At 35.9% G+C, this 13,229-nt stretch overlaps 1 protein-coding gene across 1 annotated transcript in view; it reads left to right on the top strand.

Annotated features, from left to right (window-relative positions):
- Positions 1-12,585, top strand: part of CIR1 (corepressor interacting with RBPJ, CIR1) — a 41,302-nt gene extending 28,717 nt beyond the window's left edge. The window contains exons 8-10 of the mRNA XM_059055524.2: positions 9,140-9,246; positions 10,308-10,393; positions 11,833-12,585. Of these exons, the coding sequence (XP_058911507.1) occupies positions 9,140-9,246; positions 10,308-10,393; positions 11,833-12,469 (830 nt within the window). The 3' untranslated portion in view covers positions 12,470-12,585. The remainder of the gene's footprint in view (positions 1-9,139; positions 9,247-10,307; positions 10,394-11,832) is intronic.
- Positions 12,586-13,229: the final 644 nt, after the last annotated feature.

The raw sequence follows: 13,229 nt of genomic DNA, 5'->3' as shown, positions 1-13,229 counted from the left end.
CATATCGGTGCTCTTTTCCTTGCCTTATTTCCCCTAAGTCTTGATTTAATTTTTGTTGAAGAATATTACACTAAGCTGTAATACTAACAGCAGTTTCCTGCAACAGTACTCCCACATGCTGCTCCTCCATCTTTCCATCAGCCTATCATGTTGGAGGAATTTTTGTTGCTTGAGAACATGTTTGGGAAATTTAACAAAATAATTGTCTGATCATAAGCTTGTACTAGAAGGACACCTAGGAGTATGCTGGAGGGACTTTGTTTAGAAAGAAATATGATAAACTCAGTTGCCCTTCTGGCACATCCCGCCCGTATCTGTTACAGAGTTCTTTTATGTAACTCCTTGAAGAAGTTGAATCCTCCCAGGATAGCTACTGAGATAGCCCTACATCTGATGGCAGAATTTTTTTAAATCCTTCAACATAATTCTACTGCAGAAAAAGTATTTGTTACCAGAATCACTTTAAAGCTAAACTCTTCAAATAGGTAGATATTAAAACTAATAAAGGATTGACCTCAAAATAAAAAAGAAAGTTAGGCAGGCACCATTTCTTCTCTCCTTTAATATGTAGTTGTGTGGTTTTTTGTTTTTGAGTTGTATGAGCTCTTTGTATATTTTGAAAATTAAGCCCTTGTCAGTAGTTACTCAGCCATAAAAAAGAATGAAATAATGCCATTTGCAGCAAAATAGATGGACCTACAGATTGTCATACTGAGTGAAGTAAGTCAGAGAAAGAGAAATGTCATAATGATATTGCTTATATGCAGAAACTAAAAAGAAATGATACAAATGAACTTATTTACAAAACAGAAACAGACTTACAGACTTAGAGAACGAACTTATGGTTACCAGGGGGGAAGGGTGGAGGGAAGGGATAGTTAGGGAGTTTGGGATTGACATGTACACACTGCTGTATTTAAAACGGATAACCAACCAGGACCTACTGTTATAGCACAGGGAACTCTGCTTAATGTTATGTGGCAGCCTGGATGGGAGGGGCGTTTGGGGGAGAACGGATACATGTATTTGTGTGGCTGAGTCGCTCTGCGGTGTACCTGAAACTATCACAGCATTGTTAATCGGCTATACTCCAATATAAAATAAAAAATTTTAGGGACTTCCCTGGTGGCGCAGTGGATAAGAATCTGCTTGCCAATGCAGGGGACATGGGTTCGAGCCCTGGTCCGGGAAGATCCCACATGCCGCAGAGCAACTAAGCCCGTGTGCCACAACTACTGAGCCTGCGCTTTAGAGCCCACGTGCTGCCAACTACTGAAGCCTGCGTGCCTAGAGCCTGTGCTCTGCAGCAATAGACGCCACCGCAGCGAGAAGCCCGCGCACCGCAACCAAGACCCCACTCGCCGCAACCAGAGAAAGCCCGCACGCAGCAACGAAGACCCAATGCAGCCAAAAATAAAAATTAAATTAAAAAAATAAATAAGATAAAATAAGAAGTTTTAAAAATATATTGATAAGTCGGGAACATACATGTTTTAAAATGCATAAGAAAACTAATTATCTAAAAAGAAATATTGACCTACTAGAGATTATTCAGTAAAACTTGTCAATTCATAGTGTTTCAAAGGTCAAATTGATGCTCTTGATTAGTACTTTAAATTTTGGCTATTTTAAGTGACTACAGATGGTTACTCATTTTGAACTATTTATAAGCACTATTACAATTCATTGATTAAATTTGTTGTTAGAGTGGCTATGCCTTGAAATTCCATTGACATTAACAAATTAATTGCAATCCTGTTATGTCAGTAGATGGCTCTGCTCTGTGTTAAAGGCATATGTGGGGCTAGTGGAGGCTACACCTCCCATAATCTCAAAGGGGTATTATGATTCTCAGATCCCAATCATAATTCTCTTTTACATGACTCTTCCTGTTAATATCATTCCATCTACTCAAGGTCTGCCAACTTCAAGTAAAGGAAATTAACTACTGATTACCTGGGAAAAGGAGAATGAATGAAATGTAGTCTACCTAGTAAATATTAATAATTCTACCCAAATCAAACTTAAGTTAACATGGACCTTCGTCATGTTCCATTCATTTATAATGCCACATTTTTTACCTTTTTCTAAATCCTGTGAGTTTGAAAGTCAAACTCAGTTTCTAGTTCTTTCCTAGAAAGTATTGCTTTTCTGAAATATGTAATGTATCTTATTTATCTTTGTATTCCCAATGCTTTCCACAGTGCATATGCTTAGTAAATAACAGTTTAGTGAGTGGCTGAAGAGTTAAGCTTTGCTAACTATACTAAACATCACTGTTTATCATCTTATTCTCTGAATATATCTTATAACACAACTTTACAATTTATATTTTTCCTATTCTTTTATATTAACTAATTTTCCCAAAAAAGATTATAAGCTTGAAGGCAAAAACCAAGTTCTCCATTCTTTATTTCTCAAGTACCTAGTGAGATAAAATAATAAGCCCTCAATAATACATATTGATTTGTAAAATCACTTTCTATGTTACATACTAGAGAAGAATAAGTTGAAATTCCCTATGCAGGGCTCTCTCCATAGTTTGAGAGAGATCTAGTATAGAAATGTAGTGAGAGTCTATAGTAACTTAGTCATTCAGTAATTACTATTGACTGATTTAATATATTTTAAAGTAAAATGCACTAGTCTTAAGTGTAGATTGAGTTTGACAAATGTATGCACCCATGTAACCAATGTTTCTGACAAATAGCATAGAGCATTGCTGTCACCCTGGTAAATACCCTTCTATCCCCTTCCAGTTGGCATCCTCCACCTACAACTACTACTCTCATTTCTAATCCCATATATTACTTTTACCTGTTCATGAACTTCATATAAATGGAATTATACAGTATGTGTTCTTCTGTGTCTGACTTCTTTGACTCAACATACTGTTTTTGAGGTTCATGGATGCACAACTTTTCAAGAGCATTCATATTCTCATAACTTCTTTAAAACATAGTGCTGACTTCTAATACTTCATGTTCATCACAACACAAATGATTTTTCTTAGTCCTCTAGGACTATGAATTCACTTTATTATCTTTATTCATTTTATTATTTAGTGATAGTTGTATCAGTAAAATACCTGCATGTAAATTAAGTTGAAAATATAAGTGTAAAGACATAATCAAATATACCTCAAATATCTTTAACATTATTGATTCTGTAAGGCAAGCTTGTTTTTTATAAAGTGTTTTTCACCAGCATACAATAAGGGCAGTTTCATCTTTCCCTGCCTTCGAGTATTTTCCAGACACACAGACAAAAATGAAATGTTTAATTTTTCCTTTACATTGTATGTCTTAATAGAGATCAAATTGGCTTTCTTCAGTATGAACTCAGGATAAGGGCAATAAGAAACCTTATTGTTTCCAGCCTCCACTAAGATGAACTGGCAATGTGTCAGGAAAATTCTCAGTATGGAGCAGTTTTATTACAATTCAGTACAATTGGTTCTTGCATAACCTTTAGAAAATCATACATAAAACATTCTCATCTATATAAATAAAAATCACCCACATACTTTATTAATAGCTTTGTTCACTTTTTCCCTGGGACTTGTGCTGCATGCTGTGCCCCCCTTTTCAGTCCTTTTTTAAGGTGACTTTCTATAAGCTTTCTTTAAAGCAAAAGGGTTAGGTAATATTAGGATTCAAATACAAATGTAAGATAATTGTGATAATTCTCCCTCTTGATCATGTACTACTACTAGTGTTTCTAAGTGTCCGTTTTACATTTTGTGATGGGGAGTGGCTTTTTCACAATATAGTCAGTTCAACCGTAAGAAAGAAGGAAGAAATAAATGTTATACTTTTCATGGAAATAAGAATCATAATTCATTTGTGATGTGTTTGGGGGTTTATTTTCAAACCCACGCATTTTTAAGGTTTTATCACTGTTACTGTGACTACAATAAATACATGATGAAAGCAAGAACATACCAGGTTGAAGTCTCAGCCTTTTTTCCTTAGTCTAGTTCATTAGCAAAAATGTGGTTTTTTTTCAGGAGTCATTTTCCTGAATCCAAACTTTAGAGAACTTTCCATTATTCCCCTGTGTGTTATAAAATACCAAAATAATTTAATAATAAGCCTCTACATCTAACTGCTCATTTACAGTAAATACAAGGGCCAGAAGAACATATTAAATGACATCATTACCCAGAATGAGGGAAATTCTACAGTACAAATGACCCAGTTTCTTCAACAAATGAATAGCAATAAGGGGGGAGTGGAGGAAAAGTGGCTACATTTTTTTTAGATTAAAAGAGATTTAAGATATGTGTCATTTGTACCTCAGAGGTAGAGAGGGAGGGCTTCCCTGGTGGCGCAGGGGTTGAGAGTCCGTCTGCCGATGCAGGGCACACGGGTTCGTGCCTCGGTCCGGGAGGATCCCGCGTGCTGCGGAGCGGCCGGGCCCATGAGCCATGGCCGCTGGGCCTGTGCGTCCGGAGCCAGTGCTCTGCGGCGGGAGAAGCCGCAACAGTGAGAGGCCCGCGTACCGCAAAAAAAAAAAAAAAAAGTAGGGAGAGAGAGACTTAAGAGATACATAAACCAAATGCAATGTGTGGAACTTGTTTGGACCCTAATGTGAACAAGCTAACTGTAAAAAATATATATTTTTGAGATAATTGGGGAAATCTGAATGTTGACTGGATTTTAAAACTGTCAGTATTAATAAGTGTAACAAAGGTGTTAGGGCTTTATTTTTAAGAAATAGCCCATATTAGTGATTTATATACCAAAGTGATGTCTGAAATTTTATTTAAAATACTCTATCAAAAAAGAAACAAAAAACCCTGGAGGTAATAAATAAAACAAGGATGGCAAAACATTGATAATTGTTGAAGCTGTGTGATGAATATATAGAACTCTTTATTTTTCCTAGGTCTGAGATTTTTTCATTGTATCAAGTGAAAATACACACAATGAGTGGGCTTCCCTGGTGGCTCAGTGGTTGAGAGCCCGCCTGCCGATGCAGGGGACATGGGTTCGTGCCCCGGTCCGGGAAGATCCCATATGCCGCGGAGCGGCTGGGCCCGTGAGCCATGGCCGCTGGGCCTGCGCGTCTGGAGCCTGTGCTCCGCAACGGGAGAGGCCACAGCAGTGAGAGGCCTGCCTAGCACACAAAAAAAAAATAAATAAATAAATAAATAAAATACACACAATGAGAAGGAAAATAATCACCACTGTCATCACAAACAAAATGATATTCACTCTAGGAATAGAATTTTAGTCTCAGGAAGCAGTAGCATCCTATAAATTAAATTAGTGTGTTAAATTTGGGGGAAGGAGGGGAAAGTATTTCTAATACAGCCATACTTAACCTGTAACTCAATGTCCTCTTTCCCACTGAATACCATAAAACTGTAGAAGGTAAATGCTTCATTTGAAAGGAACAGTGAACTTTGAAAGGACGATAGCTCTGTCCCTGGGAAGAGCAGATGGGCCCAGGCTAACAGTGAGACACAGGAATATCTCTGCCTTCAGCATTAGTCTCCCTCCTGTGCCATTTGTGGGATTCACCTGGGACTGCTGTCCTCTAATTGGGAAGTCGGTGACAGGGCCTTTCTCATGGCCAGCACTTTTGACTCCTATATTATTCTCTGATAAAATAACCTATTTTACTACAGAACATTTTTTACCTTCTGTTGCTTAGTTCTATAAAAATGAATGCTCTTAATGAATAGATTAAACCCTTTACAAACATAATTTTGTACGACATAATTTGCCTTCTGAGAATTTTTTTTTCTGTGACATTGACTTCATATTGTTTTTCTAGTAGAAGATAGTCTGGGTCTAATCAGGGCATAGAACTGAATACCATAGTCACAATTAGTATTTTGGTGCTTACCCACATCAAAGCAAGGAAAGTTTGCAAAATTAATGAATGTTGAAAAGTTTCTCCAGTGGACCAACTTTTCTAAGTTGGAATACTGGTTTTCAAGCTATGGAGGCTTAACCCAGCCTGACTGAAGTAATCTAGAAAGGAGCCTTCACAAATCTACATTTTAAAACAAATGCCCTTTTTCTGAGTTCTCTAGAATCATTCTACCATAGCATATTTAAGAGCAAACCAAACCTTCCTGAACCCCAGCTCCATCTGTAATTTAAATTATAAAGGCATCTAAAAAAAGTAGTCATTTTGCATTTGAACATATTGTAAAATCTGTCTTCAACATATCTATATAATCTATTGATATTATATCAATTAAATTTTGAGTTCTCAGAGAGCTGGAGTCATTTCTGTCAGGTTAACTCTACATAGCCACTATCACAGTAACATGAAAGTATAAAGATACCTTGCTCTGAATATATCTTAATTAAACCTGACTTGTCATATCTTTCTAGAAGTTTTTTTTTTTTTTTAATTTTTTTTTTGTGATACGCGGGCCTCTCACTGTTGTGGCCTCTCCCATTGTGGAGCGCAGGCTCTGGACGCACAGGCTCAGCGGCCATGGCTCACGGGCCCAGCCGCTCTGTGGCATGTGGGATCTTCCCGGACCGGGGCACGAACCCGTGTCCCCTGCATCGGCAGGCGGATTCTCAACCACTACGCCACCAGGGAAGCCCTTCTTTCTAGAAGTTTTGATGATAGAAGGAGAAAGTTTAAGTACAGAAAGCAGTGAATAAGACTGGATTTTGAAAAATGTTACTATTAAGAGCATTTTTTGTGAAAAATATATAATAAAAGTTTTATAGCTACTGACAAAAATAATAGTTACTATTTGTTAGGTACTTAACTAAACATTGTTTAGAGTCTTACAGTGTGGAAGTATATGCTAGGCATATGTACTACAAAATTTCAGTTGAGATTTTGGAGAAATATAAATGATGGAAGAGTAACGTTTGTTTTATAGTCTGAATAATCTGTCAGCCTGGGTAAAGAATCTCATTTTCTTGAAGTAGTTGGAAGTACTGTAATGAAAAATTTTAAAGCATGTTTTCTAAAGCATTTTATTAAAATTATCCATCTTTTGATGAAAACTGATGAAATCAGTACTCTCATCATAATGGCCAAGCTCTTTAGCCCTTTACTGGAGTGGTTTTTATTCTAATTCTTAGCATGTTTGCTTTCTGAATTCATTGAACATCTAAAAAAGTTGTTTACAAGGAAATGTAGTTTTGACACTTCAGGAAAGACATTTTCTACTTTATAAAATTAGGTTCTTACATGTGAAATTTGAGAAGCCACCAAAGTGAAACACTCTATAATTAATTTAAAACTATTAGTTATATTAGCACTTCAATGCCATTTAGAGGCACTCCGAACTAATATTTAAAGTTCAATTTTTGGGACTTCCCTGGTGGCGCAGTGGTTAAGAATCCGCCTGCCAGTGCAGGGGACACGGGTTTGACCCCTGGTCCAGGAAGATCCCACATGCTGTGGAGTGACTAACCCCGTGTGCCACAACTACTGAGCCTGTGCTCTAGAGCTTGCAAGCCACAACTACTGAGTCTGCGTGCCACAACTACCGAAGCCTGCGCACCTAGAGCCCATGCTCTGCAACAAGAGAAGCCACTGCAATGAGAAGCCCGCGCACCACAACGAGGAGTAGCCCCTGCTCGCCGCAACTAGAGAAAGCCTGCGCGCAGCAACGAAGACCAAAACTAAATAAAATAAATGAATTTATAAAATTCAGTTTTTTACTTAACGTCTTATTATCAGTATTATCAACCAAATTGAATAATTTTTCTAGAAGTCATTAAAGTAATCCACAGGAAATTAAATTAATTGTATAAAAGAAAAAGCAAACCAAAAATCCAGTGTTGTTTTAAAATGAAATATTAATATCAATGAAATAAAGATGGTGCTTTATGATGTTTTTGTTTTGTTTTCAATTAAATAAGGCTTTTTCCCCCCAGTAAATTAAAGCATCACATTATTAATACTTCCCATACACCAGTAATAGGCAGTTTTTTCTAATTATCTCCCTAATACCTGTAGCCGACTTTCAATTGTTTTTCGTAATATGAGTAGAATGGTAAAGCCCAGAGTCCAATAAAAGTTATTAACCTACACCTGAACTTGTCTGACCAAACTTTTTACCAAAGATGCTATTGGCAAGAGAACAGATTTGAATTATATTGCCTATTGCCTTTTGGTTTTTTATGGTGACATGTAAGTGAGCATGCAAAATAAGTAGTAAAAGACCAATAAATCAGGGAAAAGGTAAAGAAATTAGATGACGTATTTAATCAACAAACTAGAGTATCAGTTTCTGAATGTTTCTCTATCCCCCACCCTCCCTTATGAATTCCTTGTTGGCAGGAACTGTCGTATTCTTCCCTGTATTCCAGATACGTTGCCCAGTACAGTTGTTTTAAGCCAGTGTAATGATTTAGGCCAGAAACTAAAAAGCTTCCATGAAATGTTGTCATTATTTGCTACTTGCAGGGAAAACAAAACGAAACTGGAATATACAAAAGGAGGAAAGTATCTTGCCTATCTTATGTAAACATAATAATGTTTGAAGGAAGGGTGCAGATGTTGAAAAATTTGTATTTTTAATTATATCTATGTTTAGTCCATATTATCTGTCTTTCGAGCATATTATGGGACCAAAAACAAGCTCACTTATCAAAAAGTTTGGGGATTTTGCAAAAGTGGAAACAACAGCTTGTAGAAAATATAACACATACACACCTATAGCTAGCCTAAAATTGCTTGTCACCAACCCCAAACTAATGACTAGAAGTTTCAAACTCTGAAAATGTATATATGCAAGATTAACTAAAGTACTTGATCATTACTGATAGCATATGTGTAAGTATCTCTTTCAAATTGAATTCTTACTGAGAATAACTATTAAAAGTTTAATTGCAGTCTTTTATCATTTTGCTTTGATTTTATACTAAAAACTACCAAGCAGATAACACTTAAGTGTATCTTTTTCAATATGACAGTTACATAAGAGAATCCCCTAGCACGTAAGGAAAAATGCAATTATTTTCTATTCTGAATCTCCAGACCGCTGTTTTAGTAAACCATATCTGATTATTTGCTCAGCAGAAGATTATTGAGTTGATTTAGCTGTGATTTTACTTAACAAAGCTTCAGCTGCATTCCTACTGTGGAGTCCGAAAAAGGTAGAGAGATATAAATGATACATTCAAACTGTGATTTTTGTGAACAGGACCATCGATGCACCCCTCGGAGCTAATAGCGGAGATGAGAAACAGTGGGTTTGCACTGAAACGAAACGTACTGGGGAGAAACTTGACCGCAAATGATCCATCACAGGTAATGATCTTTTTATCAGTAAGCTGAAAATGTCTATAAATCTAAATGTGATTGCTTGTGAATTGCTACTTAATGTTTTCCAATATGTATATATCCATAGGAAGGCAAGATAGAGCAAAGAAAATGCCTAAAACGTATTTTGATTTTGCTTATTATTTTAACCTAAATGAGAAATTGTTTTTAAACCTATATTTTAATAAACGAACCTGCTCCTCTGGGTTTATGTGGATAAAATATCTAACTGATCTGGTGATAAGGTTGTTACTTTTTCCTTCCTGCTAACTTACCTATGAACTGACATTAAACAGAACCAATGGGAATAAGTGTATAAAAGCAAACCCCTAAAAAATATGGAAAATATTTTAAAGTTACTTGATTAAAGTGTACATAGATCCAGAAAATGGTTGAGTTTAAAGGGTTAAATGCAGATGTTCTAATACAAACCATTTATTTCATTTAATGAGGAAACTGGAGCCCACAGAAGTTAAGTGATTTCCCTGAGATCATGTGGCTTTTTAGAGACAGAGCTGAGGCTAAAACCCAGACTCCCACTGGCAGAAACTTGTGCTGCTCTGAAAGAGTCACATTCCTTCTCAAACATTGCTAGGGATTGTACGTATAATGTATATATCATGTATTATTTGTATTGTTTAATATATTTGATAATGTACTATTGAATTTGTAAAGGCAAAAATTGTGGATGTTTTGACCTTCCCCTAAAGTCCATGATCTAACTGGTTTTTATGTTCCATTAAATTAAAAAGAAAATTGAGAGAGTAGAAGCCATGCTATAAACATTTTATCTATGCTTCTCTGTCGTCCTCTCCTGATAAAGTTTGTTAATGGTGGCAAAGCAGTCATCTTAACCTCTTAGGGCATTATGATCCTCCTTGGCAGGTAGACTACAAAAATTTTTTAATTCCACTTTCCAATCCAAAATGTCATACTCATCTACAGTATGTCCCTAATATAAAATTTCTTATTTGTAAATGTTTCCTCTCCTGTCTGATAACTAACTTGTCTTGTAATCTAGCAATTTAATGATGTCTTTGTTGACTTAGGAATATGTTGCAAGTGAGGGTGAAGAAGATCCAGAAGTCGAATTTTTAAAGTCACTAACAACCAAACAAAAACAGAAACTTCTCAGGTGATTAAAAAGGGTTTAATGAATTCAACTACATTTTTTCTTATGTTTCATCTTAGTGTCATATTCAACTCTGATCCTAAGTTTAAGGTACTTAAACCATGTATCACATTCATTTATTGATTTATTCTTCAGCTATAGTAGTACAATTTTATCTTTCTTTCAGTAATATGAAAATGAATGTAAGATTATATACTCAGTTGATACCGCACAGTCACTGCACTTTTCAGAACATTTAATTTGGAAATAGATTTATTTGTAGGTTTTAGTTTTCATAGTAGATTTGTATATATCTTTGCATACGGTTTGTTCTTAGAAAATTGTGGGCCATGTATTACTCTTTTTACATCTTGTACAGTTTTATGAGGAATGCTGAAAAATGCTTAAATTTAAAGTCATTATGAATAGTGTTAAACAGACTACCTCTGGATTAAAGAATCCAAGAAATGTCTGCTGAGTCCAATAGAGGGAGCTCATGATGTTTCAATATGTGGAGTTTTGAGAATGGCTGGACAGAATCCAGTGAAGACATTTTTATTTCAGAGTAACTTGAACATATCATATAAACAAGTTACTTTTCTGAAAATGTGAAATACTCTTTAGAAACAGAATGCCATAATAGAATTGTCCTAATTATTTATTTATAAGTCTAAACAATTGTTAAAAACTAATATGTGATTATTTTATGTAACTAAAATAGAATATTAAAAAAATGTAAAATGTATTATACTTATTCAGACTTTCTGGAGAAAATGCCCTTGAAATTTGATAGTGTAATGTTGATGAGTATTTCCATATTTAAAATAGTACATACATAAAATTAATATTTCATCTGATTAGAGCTTTATATTTCAGTTTGCAGTTGGTCCAGCTAATGTTATAAACTTTTCTTTATGCCAGGGTGACCATTTATTTAGGCCTAGTACCATATAATTTCAAATTCTGATTCAGTAAGAATTTATTTTTTAATTTTTATTTTTTTTGCGGTATGTGGGCCTCTCACTGTTGTGGCATCTCCCGTTGTGGAGCACAGGCTCTGGACGCGCAGGCTTAGCAGCCATGGCTCATGGGCCTAGCCACTCCGCGGCATGTGGGATCCTCCCGGACCAGGGCACGAACCCGTGTCCCCTGTATCGGCAGGCGGACTCTCAACCACTGCGCCACCAGGGAAGCCCCCAAGAATTTTTTTAATAGTCATTGCTATTGAGGAAAGTATACTGAGACAGTTAATGCATTTTTTAATTTAAACTTATAGTATATGTGACTTGAATAATTTAAAGGGAAGAAAATGATTTGTCATTTAATAAAAGTAAAGAATGTATTTGTATTTGAATACCACTTTTAATAGCTTCTAAGAAACTATATTGTCTATTCAAAATTTTATATTTGTTGGTGAAAGGACTGTTTTTACATAGCCTATCACTGTTTTTTCCCAATAACAGGAAATTGGATCGACTTGAGAAGAAAAAAAAGAAAAAGAGAAAAGATAGAAAAAAGAAAAAGCTTCAGAAGAGCAGAAGTAAACACAAAAAACATAAAAACAAATCCTCCTCTTCCTCTTCCTCCTCTGGTGGCACTTCAGAAAGCAGCAGTGAGAGTGACAACAAAGAAAAAAAAATACAGAAGAAGAAAAGAAAGAAAAACAAGCGTTCAGGGAATTACAACAGTGGTTCTGAAGAGACAGACAAGTCTAAGAAGAGAAAACTTGATGAAGAATGTTCTAGCAGTCACAGTAACAAGGAAAAGCCTAGGTTTTTAAAACAAGAGAGTTCTGGGGAAAAGAGCAAATGGAGCCATTCTGATTCTGACAGAAAGCCCAGAAGCCATAACCAGAGTCCAGAGGAGAGAGGATCTGGAAGAAATGAGAGGAACAGGAGAAGCCGAAGCAGAAGTCATGGTGGTTACAAGCCAAGAGAAATAAGAAAGCGGCCACGGCGAAGTCCCAGTGAAGAGTGGGACAGAAGAAATGACACCAGAAGCCATGGCACAGATAGGTACAGAGGAGGGAAAATGCACAGAGCATTATCAGGAGATAGGCATACTAGAGTGATGCAAAGAGAATGGAGAAGTAGAGAATAGAGACTTGTATGTGACAATTACCTGGAAATAAAAATATCTCCACTTTCTTCTTGAGTACCTTTAGCAAGGACTAAATTATGTACTATTGTCTTTCTAATAAAAAAGCTCTATTTTAATTCTTCATCTCTGTAAACTGTTATATCAAGTACAAAACTACATGAATCCCATAAGAATGAACTTGGCAAATATTTGTAAGTGATCTGTTTTGGGGCTGTAAAAATATTTTCTGTTCATTAATGTTTCTTGTGCCCTATACTGAAACAAAAACCCCATGTAACTGCGTGACATTTTCTTTGTTCTGAAACATCATTAAAAGAATGACAGTACATTGAATGGGAATAGTTTTTTTTTTTTCAATTCAAAAATTTATTACTTTTAAGATTTGAATTTACTTGAAGCCAAGCATAATCATTGTAGGAATTCACTGCTATGAATTAAGTAATGGATTGGTCAGTATTTCTTTAAGACTTTAAAATTCCCTTCAGGTGTTTTGCTCTAGGGTCAGAAGCTATTTACATTTGGATGATGTATTAATTTTCTTTGCTGCCATAACAAATAACCTCAGTCTTAACGCGAATACAGTTCTGGAGATCAGAAATCTGAAATGGGTCTCACTGGGCTAAAATCAAGGTGTCAGCAGGTTTGGTACTGGAGGCTCTAGGGAAAATCTGTTTGCCTGTTGCAGCTTCTAGAGGCCACCTGCATTCCTTGGCTCGTGGCCCCTTCTTCCATCTTCAGAGCTAACAAAGTCAAGTTCTCA

Source organism: Kogia breviceps, chromosome 2 (genome assembly GCF_026419965.1).
Source record: "Kogia breviceps isolate mKogBre1 chromosome 2, mKogBre1 haplotype 1, whole genome shotgun sequence".
Classification (NCBI taxonomy): domain Eukaryota; kingdom Metazoa; phylum Chordata; class Mammalia; order Artiodactyla; family Physeteridae; genus Kogia; species Kogia breviceps.
Note: the sequence above shows the minus strand (reverse complement) of the source record. Positions and strands in the feature narration are given on the sequence as shown.